Below are 26,898 nucleotides of genomic sequence, written 5' to 3'. Positions count from 1 at the left end.
TTTTGACTACATTTTGGTATGCTTTTATTGAAAATATGACTGTGTTGGTTTTATTCCATCACACTGCAGTGTAGAAATCACCTGTTGAACACAGCGAAAGTCTGCTCCACAATCATCGGGCAGCCTGTTCGCAGTCTGACTGTGTTATGTGACCAACAGACCATAAAGACAGCACGCAGGATCTTACAGGACTCCTCCCACATTCTGTGTGCTGTGTTTGAATGGCTTCCGTCAGGACATAGACTACGCTGCCCAGGCTGCAGGACGCAAAGGAGGAAGTCCTCCTTTGTCCCTAGAGCTGTCCTGCTTCTTAATTCAGCTCAGTAGACTTTTTTATTTTATTTAACACACACATTCTTTTAACATAGTATTCAAGAGCACTTTACTGTCCCATACATGAGGAACAAAAAAAAGCACTTTAAAATTACAGTGTTCTTTTTAATGTTGTTTTGTCTTTTTGTGTGTAATTGTATGTCTTGCCTCGTTGTTTTTAAGCTGCTTGTATGCCCTTTTTAATTGCACCTTGGGGACAAATATAGTTTTTTGAATTGAACTGAACTGAAATGAGAGATACAACTGAATTTTTAATGTGTACATACATTTTTATACTGTTAGCAAATCCATTGTATTGATGCTTTTCCAAAGTCCTCCTTCTCTGGCTTCATCTACCAATTAGAATCAGCCAAACATTTGTGACAAATTAATAATTACTCTGACCATCCAGTGGTTGCAATTTTTTTTTTGTTTTTTTTTTTTTGCTTCTGTCTGCTTCATGGTCCTGTTAATTTTTTCTTTGACACTCAGTAGCACAGGGCATTTTCTTTTCAGGTCCGCCTGAGGAGGAGAACAGCAGAGAGGCCTTTCTGCTAACCACATTCCATTACCAATTCTTATTCAGAGGAGACGTGAGAATACACTACTACTTTGCTCTTATAAGAATAAATGAGAATAATCATGCATAACTGTATATAGAACTCATGGAACACACACATATCTATATAGAAAAACATATGGTCATACGGATAACTGTAGATGATTATATGATGAAACAAGCAAAGTATAAAGAACAACTTTTGAACACATAAATAAATGACTAGAGATATACATTCCCTTCAAAAGTATTGGTATATTGAGGCCAATTCCTTTATTTTTGCTGTAGACTGAAAACATTTGGGCTTGACATCAAACGATGAATATGAGACAAAGATCAACATTTCAGCTTTAATTTCCAGGTATTTACATCTGGATCTTATACACAACTCAGAAGACAGTGCCTTTGGTTTGAACCTACCCATTTTTCATGTGAGCAAATAAACTGGAATGTGTGACTGACAGGTGCGTTTCATTGCTCTGGTGTGTCCTATTACATTGATTGTTCAAACAATAAATAGTGTGCCATGTCTACATTCAGTTTCAGATTTGGGTTCTACTTCAATACAGAGGCTACACCAGAAGATGCAAACCACACATTAGCAATAAGAATAGGAAGGACAGGCTGAAATTTCCCAAAAAGTACAGAAATGAGCCTCCAAAATTCTGTGACAAAGTTTTATGGACTGATGAGACAAAGATGAACCTTTACCAAAGTGATGGAAAGGATAAAGTTTGGAGCAAGAAAGGATCTGCTCATTATCCCAAACATACAAGCTCATCTGTGAAACACAGTGGAGGTAATGTCATGGCTTGGGCTTGCATGGCTTCTTCTGGGATGGCTCAATAATCTGCATTGATGATGGAACACGTGATGGCAGCAGCAAAACAAACTCAGAGTTAACAGAAACATTATGTCTGCCGATTTAAAGAAAGATGCAACCAAACTTATTTGGGAGATCCTTCATCGTGCAGCAAGATAATGACCCAAAACACACTACCAAAACAACAAAGGGGTTCATCAGGGGCAAGACATGGAAGATTTTAGACTGGTCAAGTCAATCTCCAGACTTTAACCCTATAGAGCTGTATTTTACCTGCTAAATAGGAGACTGAAGGGAGTAAACCCCAAAACAACCAACAACCGAAAGAGGCTGCAGTGAAAGCCTGGAAAAGCATCACAAAAGAAGAATGCACGTTTGGTGATGTCAGTGGAACACAGGCTTGATGCAGTTATTGCAAGCAAAGGATTTGCAACTACATATTAAGTCTTATTCACTTAAATCTGTTTTTAAGCCATCTGTTCTGATACTTTTGCTTACCTAAAAATTTGGTGTTACAAATAATGCTAGCTTCTAAGTTGTGTGTGTCAGATCCAGATGTAAATACCAGGAAATAAAAGCTGAAAGGTTGATCTTATGTCTCATATTCATTGTTTGATGTCAAACCCAAATGTTTTCAGCCTACAGCAAAAATAAAAGAATTTACCTCACTGTTCCAATACTTTTGGAGGGGAGTGTACATGTATCTGGAAGCAAACGTATGTAGATGGTATTTTCCACTGCAGTTACATATGAAATACCAGAAGTCTGAATCGGTTTTTCTTTATGAACTGACATCCATGTACTGCAGTTTTAAGGTAGAAATTCTCAGCCATGGTGTTGATTGCTTAGTTTGCTCAAGTCTTTTAGCATGCAAAAACATCATATGAACACATTAAAGGGAAAAGCTGATTTGCAAAGGAGGGGGTCTTTACAGCTGACCCAATGACTGTGATGTCCCTTGATAAGAATGTGTATCAACAGCATGTTCCCTTTAGGTGTCTGTGATAGAGCTGACTGTGTGAGACACCATTCTTCAGCACCACGTGTTCTTGAATGTAATATTTTCATCCTCTACAAAGTCACCTGTGGTGACATGCAATGAACAGAAGGTATGTCAGCATGTTTCTTAAGGCCACAGAGGGTAAGTGGAGGAGGACAGGGACTGGTGAGAGCAACGCAAAGTAGCAGACTAACCAGCAGAGTAGAGAGAGATGGGAAGGGCCTGAAATGTCACTCCCAGTAAGTGTTGTTAGCATGAGCTTTTGTTTACAGCACACATTTTAGCTTATGTATTCATTGATAAAATCTAAATTAGCTAATTGAAGCTTTTTATGCTGTTTCATGAGTATGCAATTAGATCCAGCTTTCAACATCATGAGTAGCAGGGTTGATCTCTGCTTACAACCTGAGTGAGATGTGTGTATGTGATGTGTCCAAATCATTTTCTTGTAAAATCACTCCATTACAAGCAATATAAATGCATTCACATCTGTATTTAGGTAAAGCATTTAAGTATTTTCAACAAAATTTTCTTAAAGTTCCCACTATGCAGGCTAAATTATTTTGCAGGCAAAATTACTCTCTATTACTGTCAGGGTTATACTGTTATTTATTATGCCACTGGGTTGTTATTACTAATGCATTAATACTTAAACAGTATTTTAATGCTATAGTTGAGCTGAAGGTGAAACTGATTTGAGCTGTTTTATATACTACTGTATAAAGCAAAAACAAGCATAAAATGAAAAAATGAAAAGTATGCATACATCACATCTGCAAGTACAGTACTTGAGTAAATGTACTTGGCTTACAGTACCTCTCCCACTTAATATAAATGTACACTGTATGTTTATCATATTTAAATGTGTAACAACCTAAAAAGAAGTGTTTCTTCCCTCCTTTTTCTTCTTTTCTTTCAGTCTAGACACACTGCACTCCAGCATCCTCATCGTGGCCGCAGTTGTGAACGCCAGTTTCACTGTGCTGGCAGTCAAAAATATCAGACTCTGCCCCTGTGCATCGCAGTTCATCCAGCCAGATCCGACCAGACCCTACAAAAGGAAAGCAGTATTACAGCAGCACATGCATTCATCAGATTTCATTCTGAGTTTTAAAACAAACAAACAAAAACAGAGAAAGTGTGCTCTGATTTGATACAAATATTTTTCTAAAATGTGCCAATAAAAGCATCTCACCTGATTTTAATCAATACATAAATATTAGAGTAAATGTACTTTTTAGTATTATTATCGAGAGTTAGTCATAAGTGACCATTTTGTATCTTGTTTATTCAATCATTATTGTCCAGGAAGGTCACATAGCTGCTATTGTCCTACTGGTTGGTTGTTGAAAGTCAAGAACATGTGTCTTACATATAAAACATCTGGAAATTTGGAAATTTAATTCTTCTATCAACTTGAAGCAATATATGGGATAACAGTCTCATAAGCATTTGTCACTCTAGCATTTCTCAGTTGAAACATATTTGTGAATCTTCACATATGCTTTTCTATTGTTTTGACACTGTTTTAGCACGGTCACAAAAATCCCAAATTCAAGGAAACCTGAGTGCTTTACAGTAAGAGGCAGTAATACAACATTTAAGCTAAAAAGAAGAAGGAGAAGTCGAAGAAGAAGAAAAAAGCCCAACAGGAACAGCGCATACCTCACCTAACAAGCTATGACCATTATGTCAGGACCCAGTCTCAGCCATGCCTAGCCCCTTCTCTCTGTCTTTCTGTCTCTCCCTCTTTTCTCCCTCTTTCTTTCCCTTTCCCTTTCCCTCTCTCTCCCTCTTACTCGGTTTGGCTTTCCTTCTCTCTCATGTCTCTCTAACCCCGTGTGCCTCATTACTGCAGGGATTGGAAACAGTTGCAGGGATCACCTGTTCACAATCACTTCATTCCATAAAAGCTCAGCTCATTCCACCACACCCTGCCAGACCATAAATATTCATACTCCGTGTAACCTTCTGGTCACCAATCTGTCTCCCACCTACCTACCTACTTCAAGCCAGTACTGCTTGACCACCCTGCATCGGAGACACACTTGCCATCCTGATCCTGCCCGCAGCCTGCCTCTTCCTGCCGTTGTTCCCTGTCCTGTTTGCTGCCTGCTTTTCCCAAGCCAGCCTGCCCCTTAAGTTCCTCATCTTGCGAGTATCCCCGCTTTATTAGCTTAGCTTAGTTTAATTCATGTTACACTTCCATGGTTTCCTACTCTGTGAGTGGGGTTTCTAGTTTTTTGTTTTGTTTTTTTTTTTAGCTTTGCCCCCTTTTTTGAAGGAAGTTTGGTTTGTCTTAGTTCCTCCTTAATTCCTCTCCTCTCTGCAATGTAACTGGTTTGAATGTAACCGGATTGAGATTGTTTTTGTTTTTGTGTTGAAATGTCACCAAATCCTGATTGAAAACTGGAAAACATTGCTTTTCTTCATAAAAGGTTCTATAGTCTGTTCCTATTAAACTGTCATATCCCTGTACTGTCACTTTAAAGCTGCACTTGCTGTCAAGCTTGTGATGTCATCACAAGCCTTTCTCCTCAGTTCACGCAGGAAACACTGAGGTATCTGTGTGTAGCTGTGATTGAGGAAGAGATTACTGCTTAACCACACATTCTGTCAATTATCTTGTACAGATATTGTGATGCCATCCAACTGCCACCTGTAAACAAACCGAACCAGCAGCCACTGTAGTCCAAGCCACCCTTCCCTGTATAATCAGAACACAACGCAGAATAGAAGGATAACAGATGTGCCAGCATTTTCAGACTTCTAGACGAAGAGCCCGGTACACCCGTTACACACAGTTTTCCTTGCTTGTGTTTGTAATTTCCCAATTTATTTGTGTTACTCTGCCCTTTATAGACAACCTTTATCCTTGAGTATAAATTTGTTCGGTTTTGAGCTTGGTTATTTTACTTGATTATTTCTACCCTGTTTGTACCATTGAGTTTTGTATGCACATGGGTTGTCTAACCTACCATGACACATTATGGAGACTGTCTTCATTTCTCTTTTCTTTTGATAATGATCTTCTCATTATGTCAATGTCTTTTGGTCAAACTTAACCTATTATGAAAATTCACTCATAACTTGACACAAAGACAGCATCTGAGCTCTGCCTACAGTTTACTCTCAATTTGACAAAAAATAAGTAAAAAAATCATCCAACTTCTACATTCTGGCAGATAACTGCTATTGTAATATATGCTGACCATGAGAACAGATATCATCTGCTTCGAAACATTAATGAAAGAGAGGTTTGATTTCCAAGAGATGCTTAAATGTACTCACAGGTACTTTATAATATATATAAGGGTCATTCCAGAATTGAAGGACATTTTACATCCCACCAATCAAATTTCAAAAAATCCATGTACAAAATACCAAAACATGCAGCAGTTGTGTAAGTTTACTTGTCCTTGAGACCACATCTAAAAAAAAACTAGGAGAAAAGAATGTTTGAAAAATATTTTTACAAATACAAAATAAGTCTGGAGTACCCCCCAAAATGTGATTTTTCTCTTGTCCCACCCCTATGATGACCAAATTGAATCTCAAATGAAACAGTTAAAATGAAATTTAAATCTCCTTTTTTTGGTATTATTTTTTTCATTAATGTCTCTTGTAATTGTGGGAATTTTTTTTTTTTTACTCAACATGTTTTAAATAATTATGATGCATGGAACGTGTGTCCCACAGCATCCACGCAACCCTTAACCCTTTACCACTGTAAAAGAGAATGTATATTTTCCAGAAAGCCCAAATGTCCTGGAATTCTGAAATAATCCATAAGTTGAGAGAGCAGGCTTCTTACCTGGGGTGGCAGTGAAGGTGGAAATGACGGATTGAAAGCCCAGCATCTTGCAGATGACTTTGCCATCCAGCTTGTCGAAGTTGTCGTCACAAATGGTGCCCCAGACATCATTGTGCTTAACCTCCACTCGTCCTCGGTATTTCCCTGGCACAAGACGAACACTCACTGTGATGGTACAAAGTTGGAGATAATGGGGATTTAAGTGCATATTTGCATAAATTACAGCAGCAAGTAAATAAAACATCTTGATAACTCGGATGGTCTGAAAAACATCACAACAGTGTCTGTCCACATCTGGGATATATTACATGGTAAGTGAATCTTGAGTTCTCACAGCCAATGTGTGATGGATTTTGCAGAAATGGGTTGGTAGAAAAAAAAATTCTTTTTCAGGGACCAAACCATTGTATTCCGATAACTGGGTTGTATATCTGTAAAATCTACAAGTCTTGGTACTCCTGGTCCAAGGAAGGACAGACTGTGAATTGGTGACAAGGTAAGTCTGATCTACAGTAGCCCCAACTCACAACTTTCAGGATTTAACATCTTGGTGCCTGATCCCACAGGACACCTTCAGAGGTCTGTGGAGTTAGTATCTGGCAGGTCAAAGCTGTCCTGATGGCAAGTGAATGACCATCAGCATGTGGTCAAATCTGATTCATTCAGAAAGGAGAAATCATAGACAATTTGCAGTTTAAGTTTTTTTTGTTTTTTTTTTGTTTTTTTTTTTTTTTTACCATTTTTGGCTTTTCTCTACAGACTTTTTCTTTTAACATCTCTCAGGTATTTTACTAATTACTTTTACTTAGTTATAGTTTCTGAAACTTCTGCTGCTTTCATATTTAAACTGTACACACTTACACTCGTTTCTTTGTTCTCCCTTTTCCCCTTTGGCACCTTGTGGTCCAGGGGGACCTGTGGCAGAAAAAGAATCAATTGTGTCTTCATAAACACTGAGTGAAATGGTTTTCTATTACTTGATAGTTTATAATACTATGTACATGTGAACTATACGTAATTTGAACAGTCAAATTTTCAGTTACTTAAACACAGACACACCCTCAGTTCCATTGAAACCATGAGGTCCTCTCACACCTGTTGAAGATAACAAAATGAAATCTCAAAAACACTTGAAAAATCTGGTCTTCTCAATCAAATATGTGGATTAAACTGATGGTTTAAAGTGACTCTTCAAATGAAAATGGACCAGAAATTTTGTATTTTGGAAATTGACAGCAATTGATGTTAGGCTTTTAATTAAGGTGAAACACACTAAATTGCAGCAGTACAGAGGTACAGTCAGTCATGACATAGTAAGAAAGAGTTTCACCCTTTCTGTACGCATACGTCAGTCCAGCCCCAGATGCATAAACAGAGAAAGCACGTTTTTCACTTTCCACACATGAAATGAAAAAGAATATTGGGCCTCATCTAAGAAATATTTTGTATTCTTGTACTTAAATTGTCATACTGTTTTCAGTGAAGCTTTTTTGTAAAAGCGCTTTAAATTGCACAAATTTGTCATAAGCTTGTTGCCTTTGATGAATACAGCTTGATTTGTGAGATTCATTAGCATAATCAGTGCCCCTTAAACTGCCAGACAAGGCCTCCTTTCTGCCTGTATGTGGTGGTGTAGTGTCAAACACAGCTATCAGAAGAAACAATTAGAAAATATTAATGGTACATCTGTCAGTGCATGTGTAACCTGCATCTGGCTTCAGGCTTGGCAGTTAAATCAATGTATGTATCATCTGTAGGTAAACAGCATTTGCACTGATAACACAAGAACACCATGAACTCACTTATCAGAATCAAATCAAAGGCTGCATTTTCCAACTAAAGTTGCAACCTTGTGTCAATGTGTCTAGAATCACAGTGAAATGTTTCTCCATTACAATTTTGGTTTAAAGCTCACTGGTCAATTGAAAAAACTAGGATTACATTAATGTAGTAGCACATTTCTGCCATTATAGTTTGATCTTCTTGTGAGAAATATAAAGCACATACTTGTGTGTAACCCTCTATACTTACCACTTTAAATTCTGTTTTTCATGTCAATTTTTACTTGCTCTTAGACTGTTCAACACTGCAGGGTTGCACCCAAAGCAATAAAAATTTCTTACAGCCAGAAGAATACAGCTAAGCAACATGTGCATTTAATAAAATTTACAGTTGCAATTATAGTCAGATCTACTTGTGCCCCAATAATTTGGTGGTGATATCAATAAACCTCTTACCAATCACACAATCTGTATATTGCTTGCAATTTTTCCCTTATCATTTAGCTTCTACAGCTACTTTGAGTCTGTATTATGTGTTTAAAATCATTGTTATTCTCTAATATTTTCACTTTGTAAAATGCATCCATCTGATGCCCGTAGACCTGTTCATGTCTGTGATTGGTCAGCTGTTGTTAATACTTTCACGTGAACAAGTTGGATTCACAGACCAGGATTTACTTACTGAGTTGATAACCAGCTTCGAAAGACCACTTATCTCGACTATGGTTGTTAGTTTAAGTGAAGCCAAACAACAAAAAGATCCCCTGGATATGATGAACCCGCATTGTAGAATAGCCATTAGCAGTAAGTATCCTTTGTGTTGTTTTGAGTGTCAGTCAATATTAGTCTGCTCCCCATTACCTACACATTGTGCTCAGGCTTTAGCCTGCTAGCCTCATCATTTGGTGTTAGTTTACACCTTGATGAGTTTTTCATGTAGCCTAGAACCTGTCATGTCCTGTAGTTTGTTTAAAAGGTCTATCGTGACGAATTTCCCTTACCCTTTCAGACTTTCAGCCTTGAACAAAAATGTACCAACCTGTGACATCTATAAGGTCCGACTGACTGTGGATTGTGTCATTGTGTGTGTTTGTAGGGGTGGGGTGGGTGGGGGTTATAGGTTTATAATGTTGTCTGTTCTGTTTTTATCAGTGTTGTTGGCCCTCTGACTACTTTTACTGAAAAGCCCAATCAGGGACGGGAGTTGAAAATTAGCTTAATGCTATACACTCTATATGTAATACATCAGATCTGTTCTGTGTTAATTGCATGGTCCCTGATTAAATACATGAATAAATAAATAAATAAATAAACTGAATAAATACCATAAGTCACTGCTGAACAATTAAGTAAATAAATCTATGTGTAAGACAACAATTGATATAACCACTTCACATACAGTATGAAATTTAATAAAGAAGAAATACTGGCCCCTTGCGATACATGTATCAGTCTCACTGAACAGATGTAACACAATATGCATCTGACCTGGAGGTCCGGGTGGACCAACATTTCCAAGGTCTCCTTTTTCTCCTTTGAGGCCCGGAATTCCGGGAATTCCTGCACAAGTCAGTAGTACATGAGGTATGTCAAGCAAGCACACAGTACCAATCAAATGTTTAGACACGCCTTCTCAATCAGTGTTTTTTTTTTTTTTTTATTTTAATTAGTTTTTACATCGTAGATTCTCACTGAAGATATCAAACTGTGAAAGAACACATGGAATTATGTTGTAAACAACAAAAGTGTTAAATCGGAATATGTTATGTATTTCAGACTGTTGAAAGTAGGCTCCTTTTGTTTTGATGACAGCTTTGTACAGTCTTAGCATTCTCTCAATCAGCTTCATGAGGTAGCCTCCTGGCATAGTTTTCCAACAGTCTTGAAGGAGTTCTCAGAGGTGCTGAGCACTTATTGGCCCTTTTGCCTTCACTCTGCGGTCCATCTCATCCCAAACCATCTTGATTGGGTTTCCATCAGGTGGCTGTAGAAGCCAGGTTATCTGATGTAGCACTCCATTACTCTCCCTCTTGGTCAAGTAGCCCTTACACAGCCTGGAGGTGTGTTTGGGGTCATTGTTCTGTTGAAAAATAAATGATGCCCAGACAAGATGGGAAGGCATGGCACTGCAGAATGTGGTAGCCATGCTGGTTCAGTGTGCCTTGAATTTTGAATAAATCACAAACAGTGTCACCAGCAAAGCACCACCACACCATCACACCTCCTCCTCCATGCTTCATGGTGGGAACCACACATGCAGAAACCATCCACCCACCTTCTCTGCGTCTCACAAAGACACAGTGGCTGGAACCAAAAAGAATCTCAAATTTAGACTCATCTGTCATGGACAGATGAGTCTGCTGCCGGGCCCCAGAGCCCGCTGCCCTCTCCCCCTCCCTCTCCCCACTCGTGTGAGTTTTGGCCTTTGTGGCAGATTATTGATTAGATTATCAAATAAAGAAATCCTGATCGTACCTACCTGTGTACCTGTCTGTGAGTTCTCACTTTGAGTTCTAAAATTACGCAAACCGTAACATCATCAGACCAAAGCACAGATTTCCACTGGTCTAATGACCGTTTCTTGTGTTTCTTGTCCCAAACAATTCTGTTTTTCTTGTTGTTCATCCTCATTAGTGTCTTCTTTGCAGCAATTCCACCATAAAGGCCTGATTCACACACTCTCCTCTAAACAGTTGATGTAGAGATGTGTCTGCTCTTCGAATTCTAATTTGCACTTCCTGAGGCTGGTGACTAATGAACTTATCCTCTGCAGCAGAGGTAACTCTTGGTCTTTCTTTCCTGGGGCATTCCTCATGAGAGCCAGTTTCATCATAGTGTTTGATGGTCATTGCGAGAGGATACACTGAAACATTGAAAGTTCTTGAAATTGTCTGGATTGACTGACCTTCATGTCTTAAAGTAATGATGGACTCTTTACTGAGTTGAGTGGTTCTTGCCATACTATGGATTACAACAGTAACCTCTCTACCTCTTCTGTCCCACTCAACCCGCCGGCCAGCAAGCAGAGGGGTCCTGCCACATAAAGAGCCGGGTTCTGCTCAAGGTTTCTTTCCTGTTAAAAGGGTGTTTTTCTTGCCACTGTCACCTCAGGGCTTGTTCTGGGGGTTCAGGCACATGGGTTCTGTAAAGCATCCTGAGTAAATTTGACTTGTAATTGGCGCTATATAAATAAATTTGAATTGAATTGAATTAATCAAATAGGGTTGTCCACTATGTACTAACCCTCCCTCTGCATAACACAACTGATGGGCTCACACATATTAAGAAGGAAGTAATTCCACAAATTGACTCTTGACAAGGCACACCTGTTAATTTAAAACCATTCCAGGAGATGACCTCATGAAGCTGACTGAGCAAATGCCAAGAGTGTGCAAAGCTGTCATCAAAGCAAAAGGGGGCTACTTTGAAGAATCTAAAATATAAAACATATTCTGGTCTGCTCAACACTTTTTTGTTTACAACATAATTCCATGTGTTCTTTCATAATTTTGTTGTCTTCAGTGTTAATCTACAATGTACAAGGTTCGAATAAAAAACATTAAATGAGAAGGTGTGCCCAAACTTTTGACTGGTACATTTTAAACAGAAACATAAATACATGTATATTAATTGATCAGCATATATTTTTCTGTACCTTTCTGGCCATAGAGTCCAGCTTCACCTTTTTCTCCATGGAGACCTGCAATCAGTGCCAGGAGTCAACGGTCAGAAGTAAAACATTTTGACCTGTGGGCTTTTTTCACAGCCAATTTGAGTTTTACTTCTATATAGGGTTGAACGCTCTTTTTAAGGGCAGCTGGACAAAAAACACACCCCACCCTCCATCTGCCTTCTCTACCCCCACCACCCCAAACCTTGCAATGATGGATGGATGGATGTTTTCATGTTCATGTCAGGTCAGAGATTGGGACCTCCACAGTAATGAGGTAAAAAACCAAGAACTACCTGCAATCCCTGGTTCTCCTTTCTCTCCCTTTTCACCTGGTCCTTGATCCCCTGGTAGACCCTTGGGACCTACACACACAAAAAAAGGATCATGACAAACATAAATCAAAAGTTTTTGTTGCACATTTGCAGTGTCATTAATGCAAGCTATGCAAATGTATCATTTTTCACATTAAATAGCATGTCAGCAATTTCATTGATGACCATAAGTTACAGAAGGAAGAGAAACTCTATTTCATAACCACAATCTGCTGATACATTTGTCCAACCAGAAGCTAAATCCGTTCATGTTCCAGTCTCACTGAATCTGCATTATGATGTGAGACCAGGGAAGTTCATGGTTTTGTTTCCTTAAATGTATTTCAGTTTGTGAATCATGCAGTTATTTACACATACAGAATGATGAACACATTTTCAGTATTTTCTTGCCCTAACACATATACTCCACTTAAGCACTGTCCTGGATCTCATACAACTGTTCAAAACTGTCTTGTATATTTCAAATGTGTGCTACTTAAATACAAGACAATGGGTCTGTATGTGCATGGATGAACATGGATGTTTAGGAGGGGTATTGTTAACCAACTAGAGCTGAGGCTGTTGGGAATGTCATTAGCCCTGGAGGTACTTGGTGATAAATTGATGTATTTGTTAAACAGAAACATTGATCTGTTGATGGCAAAGTTTATGACCAATCTTGGGATGGATTGATTAATTAACTGATTAATTAATTCATTTGTAGAGTGATGTCAAAAAAATACAATTTGAAAATGAGTAATTATACATCACAATTACAAATCTCAGCAATATTAAACATGTTGGCTACCATCCTTTGCCTAAAGCAAACAAAAATTTGAAAGGTTCTCAGATCAGCTTGTGTAGATGCAACAATTAGTTTTGGTCAACATCGATTATCGAAACCCACCTATTTCCCCAGCAGCTCCTGGGTCTCCTTTGAGTCCCATTTCACCTTTTGGTCCTGGAAGGCCAGCATCTCCTCTAGCACCTGCAAAGAGGCATACTGTATGTGATGGACTGCAACCACTGCTGGTAAATGCTGTATCACATCAGTCATGCAGAATAGGCAGACCACGGAGTCACTCAACACATCCACAGTTTTACCATGCAGGTTAGATCAGTTATTTACAATAACTGGGGCTGTACCCAATGTTGATTCATACACTTTTGGCTTCCAGGCTGCAAAGAACCCAAAAAAGTGACTTTAACTTTACATAAGGTCTAAACAACCTTGTTTCCCTCATTTCTGTCTTTCTTTGTCATGGTAATCTTAAGTTTCCTCCTATAACTCTAAATTTTCTGTGATGGAATCATTGAAACCCATATGTCTATGTCACAAAAAATAAGTGAAAAATGAAAAAAAAAACATCTTAGTTCTTTAATATATTTATTCTACATTTTCTGGAACATACAAAGGGAGAAGGTCAAACTACTACAGACACTTGAGGAAAATAAACAGGAAAATAAACTACTGACGGACCCAAAGACTATAAAACTTGCTGTGTGTTAGGGATTTGTTAAGTGCAGATACCTTTATAGTCCCTGTATGGAGAACTATTCAGAATGAGCAACTGCTTCACAGTCCACCATGTTTATTTACTTTCTAGCGTTGTTTCTGCTAAATCTAAAATGTCTCAGCTACAAGCACAACACATCAAGTGCCCTGCTGTTGATTGCAAGAGTTAACACAAAGAGTCTTAATGCAGTCCCAGCATCTGAGGAACTCAACACCAAGTGCATTACATTTATTAATGGTGGCAATGTCCCCACAACAACAGGAAAATCCATAGTTTTAGTACAGACGCAGTGAGTCTCCAGCAGTTCAGCTGCATTTAAAGTTACAGACACTAAAACCGTCTATTTAGAACAGGTTTAAAACAGGGGTTTTGCAGACATGGTAAAATTAACCATTTTTGCAGTATTTTAAGCTGAAATTGAAAAACACAATCTGGGAAGAGGTGAGATTTTCAAGTCCCTGCCTTATTTTATTACTTTCACTGGTTCTCTTCATTGTTATTTCCTGTTATTTTTGACATACTTTACCAAAAGTATGCATTCATTGTTTTCTAATGTTACACATATAATGTAATAATGGTCAGCAACATAACCTCCATATACCCAGCGTATCTGTGCCATTTATTTTGCAGACAGGTGTTTGTCTTTAGTCTCAGCCATTTGTTCCTATGCTGGTTCAAACATACTCAAACTACTAACAAAATGTGTATAAAAACCAAACAAAGCATGTACATACAAAATTTACTAAAGGTCATTCATAAATTTAATCAAGGACTTCTTTTCTTCTGTTTTCGTAGGGCGCTTCAGGGCATGTAGAGGTTGACCCATGAGACAGAGATTCTGCCCCAGAATTAGGTAATTTGTTGGCTTGAGTAAAAGTCTAGCCCTGAAAAAAAATTAATGTATGATGTGTCAGTTCATTACATTGTAAGGATATATGAAATAATGGCTGCAGCCCATCCATCAGCTGGTACTCATCAGACGTCTGACAGGTGATGACATGTCATCAATGCCAGGATCATCACCAGACTAACAACTGAAAGCTAATGCATTCTGGTGCACACTGACATGCCTTAAATAAATCACTGGTATTGAAACAAGCTGTTTGAATAAAGAAACTTTTATTCTGGTGTTGTGTTCCACAGCAGAGGTTGGAGTGAGGCTCTAAAACTGCAGGGGTTAAGATTTAATTCTCTCGCTGACTATTCTTATATCAGATCATTTTATTTGGTTTTGACAGCAGCTGTTCCAATAAATCTTTTTTTGACATTTAAAATGAGTACAGATTTCAGAGTACACAGGGGATTGGATTGTCTATCATCTGTTGCCAGTAATGACACTAGGACAATATGAAAACACAGATCGCCCATTCATAGTGTACAGGCCTTCTGTATACCAGAAGAGCTGCCTGCTGTGGTTGAAATCCCAGGATGGGAGAAATGAGAATAAACAAAGTTGTAGCAAGACAAGTTCTGTAAATCTTAATGTGACATTTCACATTGTTTGATAATTTTCACATTGTAATTTAATACCTTGTTACAAAAACAATGATTACAGCTGCTTTTAGTTTAACTTACCTTTCACTCCTGGCACACCTGGATATCCACGAGACCCATTTGTACCTGGAGGACCTGGACGTCCTGAGGACACATACACACAAATTAACTGCTGTATAGCAGTTAATTTGTCTGATAAATTCTGTTCTCAAAATTCTATCCAGGTTGACATAAATACTGAATCAATTAATTAAAACTAGTAGATCAATTGTTTAAACCAAAAACTGTGTTGTAAATTGTGCTAATTTATCTGACTTTAAAGGACAAATAGACAAACACGCACACACCTGGTTTGAGGCTGATAGTCATCAGTTTGCCCTCCAGATTTTGGTTGCTGATGTTCAGCTGGCTCAGGTCAGCCCTCAGCCTGACCAGCTGACCCTCCTCCCCACACAGGCTTTTAACCTGTTGTCAGGGCAACCAACAGAAACATGACTATGTTAAATGTCCAGAGCAACCCTGTAAATTATGACTACATTAAAAGGAAAGCCTTTTAAATTAATAAATAATTTTAAAATACAATCACCGCTGCATTGTATCCAGGCATTTTGCTTCTACAGTCTTAGGTGATCTGGTATGACAAGGCAACTGATAGCTAATGTTACTAAACTGTTGACAGATGTATTGTAACTGACATTTCTAAGTCAGTTCAGTTACTTGATGATGTGTCTCAAATGGTGATTTCAACATTCATGTTTGCTGCCCTTCTCAATCTGGCTGATGATTTTCTGGAAACAACTGATTCGTTTAAGGATAGCGTTACTTTTTAAACCGACAATTCAGTAAGAAAGGATGGTTTTACCTTGCTGACATGTTTCGACTGCATCTGCAGTCTTCTTCAGAGCGTCATCCGACGTGTGATGACATGCCCTTTTTTTATCACGTGGCCGGTCTGACAGATCTGTCAGAATCTGTCAGACCGGCCACATCCCCCACCGTCCGGTGGTCTCTGGAGGATGGAATCCCAGGTATGCGAGAGGGTGTAGGCACCCTCATCCCGGTTCATACTGAATTGTTGGTTTCTAAAAAGTAACATTATCCTATAATAGTAACGACAAAATAAACATAATCCAACTGATTCGTTTAAGTCATTCAAGCTTTTCATGTGCCCACTCACTCTAAAGACCATACCCTTGACTTGGTTTTACTCAGCAATCTCAGCACCTACAATGTTGATACCAAGGATATCTGTGTGTCTGATCATAAACTTGTATTATCTAGTGTGGTTTTATCACTTTTACTAGCCTGTCACAGCACACCAGTCCACTGCATAAGTTTTTAACACCGTGTCTGCTATTACATTTTCTCAGCTTTTCACTGCTGCTTCTTTAACTGCTTTTAATCCCAACCTTAAAACAGAGGAGGTGGTCTCCCTTTTCAATCATAACTGTTACTCCATCCTAGACCTTGTGACCCCATTCAAATCCAAAGTCTCCAATAGTACCCCAAACCTACACAGAAGTCTGGCTTCATGAATCCACTCAACAACTAAAAAGAGACTGCAGAAGAAAGGAAAGCAAATGGAAGAAATCAGGTTTACTTGTGTTTTATCAGATCTGGAAAGATGCTTTAAAGACCGACCAAAATGCAGTTAAAGAAGCAAGAGCAGCCTTCTTCTCAAAGTAAATTTTAGTCAAGCATTCAAACCTCAGATTTTAATTTCAAACATTTAAAAAAAAAAAAAATTTCATAAATAAAGTTAATAATATTGGGCAATTGCTGTTTTACACTCCTCCTGGCTTGTTCTTAATCATTTTAGCAATTTTAATCCTATCTCACCATGTCATCTGTTTGATATAATAACTCAAATTAAATCAACCACGTCAAGTTTTTATGCTATTCCCGCAAAATTTCTCAACAAGGTTGCTGACTCAGTTGGGCCCAGTATTTTACTAATTATTAATAGCTCACTTCGCACTAGTCACTTCTGCTTTTAAACATGCTGTATTCCAACCCCTTTAAAAGAAACCCAGTGTTTGTCCTTCTAATCTTAACAATTTTAGACCAATTTCCAAAATTCTATTTTTACCTAAAGTTTTAGAAGAAGTGGTTTCCAGTCAAGTTTCAGTTTTAGCTCCAATGTTATTTTATATTTATTTACTCCCTCTTGGTCTTTTAATCCCATGCCACAATGTATCCTTTCATTTTTATGCAGATGACATACAGATACACTATATTGCCAAAAGTATTCGCTCACCCATCCAAATAATCAGAATCAGGTGTTCCAATCACTTCCATGGCCACAGGTGTATAAAATCAAGCACCTAGGCATGTAGACTGCTTTTACAAACATTTGTGAAAGAATGGGTCACTCTCAGTGAATTCCAGTGTGGAACTGTGATAGGATGCCACCTGTGCAACAAATCCAATCGTGACATTTCCTCGCTCCTAAATATTCCACAGTCAACTGTCAGCTGTATTATAAGAAAGTGGAAGTGTGTGGGAACAACAGCAACTCAGCCACCAAGTGGTAGGCCACGTAAACTGACGGAGCGGGGTCAGCGGATGCTGAGGTGCATAGTGCCAAGAGATCGCCAACTTTCTGCAGAGTCAATCGCTACAGACCTTCAAACTTCATGTGGCCTTCAGATTAGCTCAAGAACAGTGCTTCAGCAGAGAGCTTCATGGAATGGGTTTCCATGGCCGAGCAGCTGCATCCAAGCCATACATCACCAAGTGCAATGCAAAGCGTCGGATGCAGTGGTGTAAAGCACGCCGCCACTGGATTCTAGAGCAGTGGAGACGCGTTTTCTGGAGTGACAAATCGTGCTTCTCCGTCTGGCAATCTGATGGACGAGTCTCGGTTTGGCGGTTGCCAGGAGAACCATACTTGTTGGACTGCATTGTGCCAAGTGTAAAGTTTGGTGGAGGGGGGATTATGGTGTGGGGCTGTTTTTCAGGAGCTGGGCTTGGCCCCTTAGTTCCAGTGAAAGGAACACTGAATGCTTCAACATACCAAGACATTTTGGACAATTCCATGCTCCCAACTTTGTGGGAACAGTTTGGAGCTGGCCCCTTCCTCTTCCAACATGACTGTGCACCAGTGCACAAAGCAAGGTCCATAAAGACATGGATGACAGAGTCTGGTGTGGATGAACTTGACTGGCCTGCACAGAGTCCTGACCTCAACCCGATAGAACACCTTTGGGATGAATTAGAGCGGAGACTGAGAGCCAGGCCTTCTCGTCCAACATCAGTGTGTGACTTCACAAATGTGCTTCTGGAAGAATGGTCAAAAATTCCCATAAACACACTCCTAAACCTTGTGGACAGCCTTCCCAGAAGAGTTGAAGCTGTTATAGCTGCAAAGGGTGGACCGACGTCATATTGAACCCTATGGATTAGGAATGGGATGTCACTTACGTTCATATGGGAGTCAAGGCGGGTGAGCGAATACTTTTGGCAATATAGTGTATATCTTCTGCTGATCCAGGAGGCATCACTGCTGTTTTTGACTGTCTCAATGACATTAACTATTGGATGGCTCAAAACTTTCAACTAAACAAATCTAAATTTGAAGTCTTGCTTTTTAACCTTCCAAACCTACACAGTAGTCTCACCACCAACAACCTCAGTCCATTATCCACCAACGTAAAGCTCGTTGCCAGAAACCTAGGTGTTTATTTGACTAACACCTCAGTTTTGCTCCCATATCAAAAACGTTATCCAGTCTTGCTCCCTCCAAATCAGAACAATCTCCAAGATTTGGCCAAATGCTGTCATCCCCAGACCTGGAAAAACTTGTACATGCACTCATCTTTTCCTATCTTGATTTTTGTAACTCCCTACTTTCTGACATTCCTGTAAAGTTCCTCTATTGGCTCCAACTTGTCCAAAACACAGCAGCTAGGCTTCTTATCGGTTTTAACAGATGACATCATATCACACCTATCCTGGCTTCCCTCCACTGGCTCCTTCAGAACTGATTTTAAGATTTGGTGATCACTTTTAAAGCTCACCAGAGTCTTGCCCCAAGTTACATTTAGGAAGTGTTGGCTCATTATGAGCCTGCTCACAGCCTTAGATATCTTCAGGTGGATCCCTTCTGGTTGTTCCAAAGACGAGGCTTAAATCTACGGTTGACCGAGCTTTCTCCATCAGCACTCCTCGATTCTGAAAACCCACTTGTATAGACTTACTTTCATGTGAAGTTTACTGTTCGCTTAATTAGTTTTAATGTTCTATTCTGTATTATGTCCTTTTTATTTTATATGTTCTGTCTCACTTTATATAGTTTTAGCTGCCTAGTTCTTTGGTGTGATTTTATGTTTAATTCTTTAAATTCTCTAATTTTGGGATTTTTAATTTCTGACTTTTAATCTTCAGTCTTATTCTTCAATTTTTACACTGCCTACTTCCTTTGTTTGATATGCATGCAAATCAAGCAGATTATACACTTTACTTATTAGCATTTTTGCTATTTATTTTATTTGACTTGTCTCCTTATGTCTTGCTTTATTGTCTGTGTTGCACCTTGTGCACCTGTCAAAGCACTTTGTCAACACTGTTTTTAAGAGTGCTATATAAATAAGGCATTATTGTTATTATTATTATTGTTGTTGTTGTTATTATTATTATTATTATTATTATATAACTTTGGCTACTGTTACATGATGTTTTAGCATTATGTGATCAAGACTGCATTCAGTAAAGTGTTGTCCTGGTAGCATGAGGAAAATAGGGCCCTTATATAGTAAGAGTTATGTAAGCTCTTCTCTTGTCACAACATTGTTCTCATTATCAATTGCTGCTTAGAGAAAGAAAATTTTTTCTCCAGCATCTTTACCTGTGTGAGTGAAATCATGTGAGTCAAGGGTACTCCTATATATATATATATATATATATATATATATATATATATATATATATATGTATGTATATATATATATATATATATATATATATATATATATATATATATATATATATATATGCATATATATATATATATATATATATATATATATATATATATATATATACTCCTAGAAAAGGAACCCTTGCTTTGCTAATATAAAAATAAATAAAAAGAATGAAAGGGATTTTATACTTACTTTGACAAAATATTTCTTCATATTTTCAGAAAATATGTTTCTGTGCTGTTTTTTTTTTCCTTTTTTTTGAGAGTGCAATGACCGGACTGATATCAGTGACTGTGTAGAGCTGAAGGAGATTGTGATTATCTTAGCTTAGCATAAACACTAGACATAGTTATGTTTCCCTATGTTTCCAAATTCAAGAACTTCTGCAGCCATGCTATTGGCTCTGTGAGGAATAACAGTGCTGACGATGGCAATGCTAACATCGTAATGCTTAGCAGGTATAATATTTACGATTGTTCACTATTGTATAGTAGTGTATTAGCATGCATAACATTTGCTAATTAGCTTGGAACGCAAATTCCAGTTGAAGCTGATGAATGTCTTGAGTTTTGCAAGTATTTGATGATAAACTAAAATCCGGACAATTTAAAAGACTGACCTAGCCATAGCCTTAAACAAGTCAAAGAAGCACTACACTGTTACATATTTATACAACCTACATACCACATCACCATCAAAAAAAACTGTATCTTTTGCATGGCCAAAGAGCATACCAACTGCTGCTCAGACACAAACTGATGCAAAGCTTTGCCTATAATCATGAATATGAATTTAATCAATTTTAGTTCTGTACTAAAAACACAGACATAAGACTGATATGGACCCTCTCACCTCACTCTTAGAGAGAAAAAAACTAATAAATTAGTAGATTTTGAAGTATTTGTAGTGACAGAATTTACTGGTAGAAATATTTATCGAAAGAAATTTTTTTTAAAAACTGAATCCGAACTGAAGAAATCAAAACTCGACTGAATCTACAAACAGTGCGTGTATGAAATACTTAAAAACAAGTGGATGACCTGGCTCTGCAGGGCCCATAGGTGACCACTCAGTGTCTTGGTTTCTTGGCTATTGTTGAGGAGAGTCTGGAGGGTGTCATCACCCAGGGAAATGTGACTGAATATCAACTTCTCAGATTTGGGGTTAGATAGTGAAGACTCCAAAGTGAAAACTGGGACCAGGGCAACAAAGGAAAAATAACATATGTATCATTAGTAACTTCATTTTCTTCATATGTATGTTAATGACAACAGATTGATGGAATGCTTTTTTTTTTTTTTTTTAAAAACTATATGTCATATTATTACATTATTATCTGTGCTATTATTAATACTACATGTATGCACTGTTACCTTTATAAATGAGAAAGGCATTAAGAGGTGTCTGCAGGATGAGGTAAACAACTATCACATGAAAACACCATTTTCTTCTGGGCCTTGCGGGCTTCAGATCTGAAACATAAACATGAAAGTGCATTTAAAATGCTAGTCAGCGATAACTTGTTATGCTCACCACCTCTGGCTCTAGGTAGTGGCAGGTTTCTTCCTTCCCCCTCCCTTCCTCTCTCTCTTCAGGTGGGCGTATGTGGGTGTGGTGCTGGTGGGCAGGTGTGGCCAATACAATCAGCAGGAGAGGGCGTGCGAGGAGGTGGGAGTAATCAGGACTTCTACCTCCGCTCCCATAAAGACAGTGTCTGCACACCACTCGATGCTGGACTGCTGAACAGTCACAGTGAGTCCTGATTCTCTGTTCAGTCTAACTCCCTTGTCTCGGCTCTGTTAAACTCCATGTGCCTTCCCTTTTAGTTTGGACTCCCTGCTCGTCCCACACCTGGATTCCTCCGCTCCAAACCTCTGCTGTCTGAATCTACAACTGAGTCCTGGATCAATCTGCAACCCCCTCCCTCGTCTGCCGGAATCCTCCACCACACAGATTGGGCTACATATGCAGCATCCGTCACCTCCGCCAAGCAACACGCCAACGCCACACGCCACCGATCCCCTGCCACAGCCTCTCGTATCCCCCTCTCTGCTTTCGATGTGAGCTAACTTCCCTGTTTAATCTCTGAGCCAGACCTTGTAGTGTATCCTGTTTCAGTAACATCTAAATTTTAGAGCATGTATCAAGGTTTTGTTAAAATTATGAGTAACATCTGTGTATCTGCTGTTTGATATGTACAGCTGCAAGAGGAAGGTAGCATAAATGGCCCATGGAAGCAGCCATGATGGTTACTAACAGAGAAAGGACTGTAATATTCCATAACTTGCTGAGTCACTGGTTGCTTTAGTGCTTCTCCATGTGAAGAGAGGGGAGGGAGAAAAACACATACCTTGACAATGGCAGACCATGGCTAACCAGTCAGTCTAGCTGAGGCTCATTTTTAGTAGTTAATGTTTGACCTGATTGTTTGGCTGCCAGTTCCTTGACCTGCACTTCTGCCGTGCTTTCCTTCTGCTACCCTGTCAAACCAACAGCTCACTCCAACTCAACCTTACACTTTAACCCATTCAGAAATCTTTGAAAACACCTCCACTACTGGACTCCAACCTGTCTCTATACACTCACACTACACAGCTTTGGCCTACACCTTCGTGATCTGCAGCTTGCCCTCCCACCCAGCTTCCAAGCTCCTGCCAGATTCAGACTGTTCCACCCAAACATCTTAACTCTTGCAAGTTAAGTTGTGAGCCGCTTCCATTACCTGCATGTTATAAGTCTATGCTAATTCCCTGAATCAGTTTTAAAGCACAGGGTGCTAACCTTAATGTTCTTCCTACCCAGTACTTGATCTTTGTTAAGTCTGTTAGTACAGTCATGCCAGTCCTTGTTTTCTGTCCTGTTTAGTTTTATTTAGTGTGGCATAAACCCACAAACCTCTGGCCTCTGGCCTAGTTTGATGAGCCAGTCCTCAGAATTTTTAGTTAGGCTTTGGCCTACTTGCTCTTAGTGATTAAACCTGACCTTGTGTTTAAAATATTATCTTACTTTTAGCTTTCCACAGCTCATCTGCTGAAGCCATACTTTCCTGCATAGTACAGTAGATGCATGCGGCTTCATTTGATGATGATACCTTTAAAATGCACATTGAATTTATTTAAAAATCAATGTTTTAAACTAGCAAGTTAGCCATGAATTCGGTAGTTACTACTCTTGCCTATTGATCATTATTATTTTTTTTAATTGGTTTGTTTTCATTCTACATGCATTAATTCATACATTCAGCAGATGCCATTTTTTGATTTTTATGTGCACACAGTTGAAGGCAGTTATTTAATTCTGTTTTGGTTATGTGTTTTTCAATTCTTTTGATATGTGAATACATTATAGCCCTGCTGTATTGGTATGATTATGTATAACTCCAATATATGGAGCTGTGTTTGTGTTCAAGCTTTTTTAAAACTCAACCTACAGTCAATTTAATTTTAGGAGCTTTTAGCAACAGTCTGCTCTCCTTACTGTCAGAAAACGCTGTCCCAGGAAAGATGCAACATTGCTACCACCTGCTGGTGTGACTGCCATGTGAGTCACTTCTAGATTTAGCAATGCAGAATGAAAATGAAATATAACTACAGGCAAATAAATTGCAAGTCAAGTAATTTTTCAAGTTTTTTTTTCTATTTGTGAAGCTGTTTGAATTACAATTGCATGTGCTCAGTTTTATTTCCCCAGCACATTCTGTGCTCTTCTACACATTGTCATGCTAACAAGCTCATTGTTTTGTGTCATTTAACTTAAAAATACCTCTTCTCATCATCTCTGCCTACATTTTGACCCGTCAAAGCAGCAATAACATAGGTTTATTTGAGAATAACATTACTTATTGCCTTGTTCCATGAGTATGACACTAATGAACCTAACAAACAAGTCAGATTGCTGATTCGTGCTCATCACTGCAGTGTTGGGGTCAGTGCCTTATAATGCAAGCATGCCAATCAGAACAGGAAGTCTAATAACATTTTTTTTCTCATCTCACATCCCACGTGAATGTCTGGGTTCCAGTTCTTTCTTACAAATGCCAGATATGTATCACAAAATGCATCTATGCTAAAGAGGCACTTATCCTGATTTATATATATTTTTAATGCATTATAATCTAACTTCCATTACAACATTTGGGAAAAAATTTGTACTTAATGAATAAAATTACAAAATTACAACAACTAATAAAGTTCAAACACAGACAGATATACACTTAAAATGATTTGAGTGAATGCAAATGTAACTCATCATGTTTCTGGAGGAGGTCATGTCTTATTACGAGGAGCCAAGTACACATTGTTCATAATCGACTTTGGAACGCATTTGTATCTCTGTCTCATTGGATGTCTGGAGCCAAATTTTGTTGATGCGAATGTATTGCAGCCATGAAAGATGCCATCACAAATCTTTACAAGCATGTTGTTGAGATCAAAAGAAGGCTCAGAAGGCTGAGTTTAAAGATGGATGTGTTTAGGCCAGTGTGTATAGGGTACTCTTGTAATAAACTTGTAATTCCAACATTATTACATTACATACATTATTATAAGCAGACATTGACGTGTCAAGGCTAGCTTAATTCCATCGCAAAATGGTGTCTACTTTTATTACTCCCAAGACACTTATCAAGCCATTTCACAAGTTAACAAAGTATTTAATGTTTATTGTAGTGCGCATTATTCCTACAGGAAAATTAATTTCAAAACTGAACTGAATTAAAAGACAAAAAATATATGTTTTTAAAATTATTTTAAAATATGACAGAAGAATAGAGGGGCAGCTAGTAAATGTCAAGTTTGTCTTATCTAAACATCTTATATCTTATGTCAATATCTAAAGGACTTTCTTTGTCGACCAATTTCATGCTTTAGGATAACGTTATTTCTTTTACACCGACAAATCAACGATAAGATGGTTTTACCTTAGCTGACATGTTTCAACTGCAGCTGCAGTCTTCTTCAGAGCGTCATCTGACGTATGCTGATGTGCCCTTTTTATCAGGTGACCGGTCTGACAGATCTGTCAGAATCTGTCAGACCAGCCACGCCCCCCGCTGTCCGGTGGTCTCTGGAGGATGGAATCCCAGGTGTGCATCCTCCAGAGACCACCGGACGGCAGGGGGCATGGCTGGTCTGACAGATTCTGACAGATCTGTCAGACCGGTCACCTGATAAAAAGGACGAGTCAGCACATGTCAGATGACGCTCTGAAGAAGACTGCAGTTGCAGTTGACACGTCAGCTAAGGTAAAACCACTTTATCGTTGATTTGTCAGTATATAAGAAATAACATTATCCTATGATAGTCAACGACAAAATGAACATCATCCAAAAAATTTCATGCTTGATAAGTTGCCTGCAATAAAATGACTTATTTTTTACTTTTTATTTTTAGTTAATTTTACTAGTTAAAATTTTGGTTGTTTCAAGAAAGGAAGTTTTTGTTATGAAAGAGCTTATTGGCAGCTACTGCTCATATTGCTGAAGAAGTTAAGGCTGGTTCTGATACAAAGGTGTCAGAATACACAGTGCATTACAATTTGTTGCATACAGGACTGCATAGCCAGGGAGGGTACCCATGCACCCTGTGCACTGCCAAAAGCAGCAACAATGGCCACATAAGCATCAGAACAGGACCACAGAGCAATGGGAGAAGGTCGCCTGGTCTGACAAATCACATTTTCTTTTACATCACATGAATGACCGGGTGTGTCGGTTACCTGGGAAACACATGGAACCAGGATGCACTGGGAAGAAGGCAATTTGGCAGAAGCAGTGCGATGCTTTGAGCAATGTTCTGCCGGGAAACCTTGGGTCCTGCCATCCATGTGTATGTTTCTTTGACACGTAGCACCTACCTAAGCATTGTAGACCATGTACATGCTTTCATGGAAACGGTATTCCATGTGGCCTCTTTCAGCAGGATAATGCATCGTGCCACAAAACAAAAAATGGTTCAGGAATGGTTTGAGGGGCACAGCAACAAGTTTGAGGTGTTGACTTGGCCTCCAAATTCCCCAAAGCTCAATCCAATCAAGCATCTGTGGGATGTACTGGACAAATAAGTCTGATTCATGGAGGCACCACCTCGCAATTTACAGGACTTAAAATATCTGCTGCTAACATCTTGGTGCCAGATACCACAGTACACTTCAGTGGTCTATTGGAGTCCATACCTGGACAGGACAAGGGGGCCAACACAATATCAGGCAGATGGTCATAATGTTATGCCTGATTGGTGTAATTTATTAGACCAATTAAAACATATAACACAACAAAATGACAATCAGCTACCAGACAGTGAAGCAAATAACTCCTTGTGTGTCTGTATAGTAATTTAAATTCTCAGGATGGCCAACAAGTGTAAAACATGAAATTCACTGAATATGTCACCATGTTCATAGAATCTAATTCACTTGTTTCAATATTTTCCTCCTCAGTACTCACAGTCAGGCTGGATGCTGCACAGATCGCTGCTGCTGAGTGACATGTCAAACAGTGGGTTACTCTGGGTGTACGAGACCTGACCTGTCGTCTTTCCCACTGATGTCTCCATGCTGTCCAGTGTTCAGAGTCACCTTCACTTTGTAATTCGAGGTCTTATAACACTAACAGTTCATAATGTTCGCAAAACACAATTCTTTCCCAGATTGCAACAGATCCTCGACACGAATAGGATCACATGCGACACTCTGAA

The 26,898-nt window shown here is 38.8% G+C and overlaps 1 protein-coding gene across 1 annotated transcript; it reads right to left on the bottom strand.

Annotated features, from left to right (window-relative positions):
• marco (macrophage receptor with collagenous structure) lies at nt 1-26,898 on the bottom strand. The gene is made up of 13 exons (XM_023298960.3): nt 26,649-26,898; nt 21,580-21,678; nt 21,247-21,398; nt 15,632-15,749; nt 15,366-15,428; nt 13,181-13,261; nt 12,256-12,324; nt 11,945-11,989; nt 9,778-9,849; nt 7,568-7,603; nt 7,370-7,423; nt 6,509-6,673; nt 1-3,745 (listed from the first exon to the last, which is right to left on the bottom strand). The coding sequence occupies exons 1-13, from the start codon at nt 26,755-26,757 to the stop codon at nt 3,615-3,617; spliced, it is 1,194 nt and encodes a 397-aa protein (XP_023154728.1). The 5' UTR covers nt 26,758-26,898; the 3' UTR covers nt 1-3,614.

This window comes from Amphiprion ocellaris, chromosome 11 (assembly GCF_022539595.1).
Source record: "Amphiprion ocellaris isolate individual 3 ecotype Okinawa chromosome 11, ASM2253959v1, whole genome shotgun sequence".
Classification (NCBI taxonomy): Eukaryota; Metazoa; Chordata; class Actinopteri; family Pomacentridae; genus Amphiprion; species Amphiprion ocellaris.
The sequence above is the reverse complement of the archived record's forward strand: the minus strand, read 5'-3'. Positions and strand labels throughout refer to the sequence as shown.

Bases quoted from the DNA above. Each gene is read 5' to 3' on its own strand.
- marco (XM_023298960.3), bottom strand. From the start codon at position 26,757: ATGGAGACATCAGTGGGAAAGACGACAGGTCAGGTCTCGTACACCCAG. The intron at 21,399-21,579 runs GTAACAGTGCAT...CCCTGGTCCCAG, and splicing joins TGCCTTTCTCATTTATAAAG to TTTTCACTTTGGAGTCTTCA. The intron at 15,750-21,246 runs GTCATCCACTTG...CCCTGACAACAG, and splicing joins TATGGGCCCTGCAGAGCCAG to GTTAAAAGCCTGTGTGGGGA.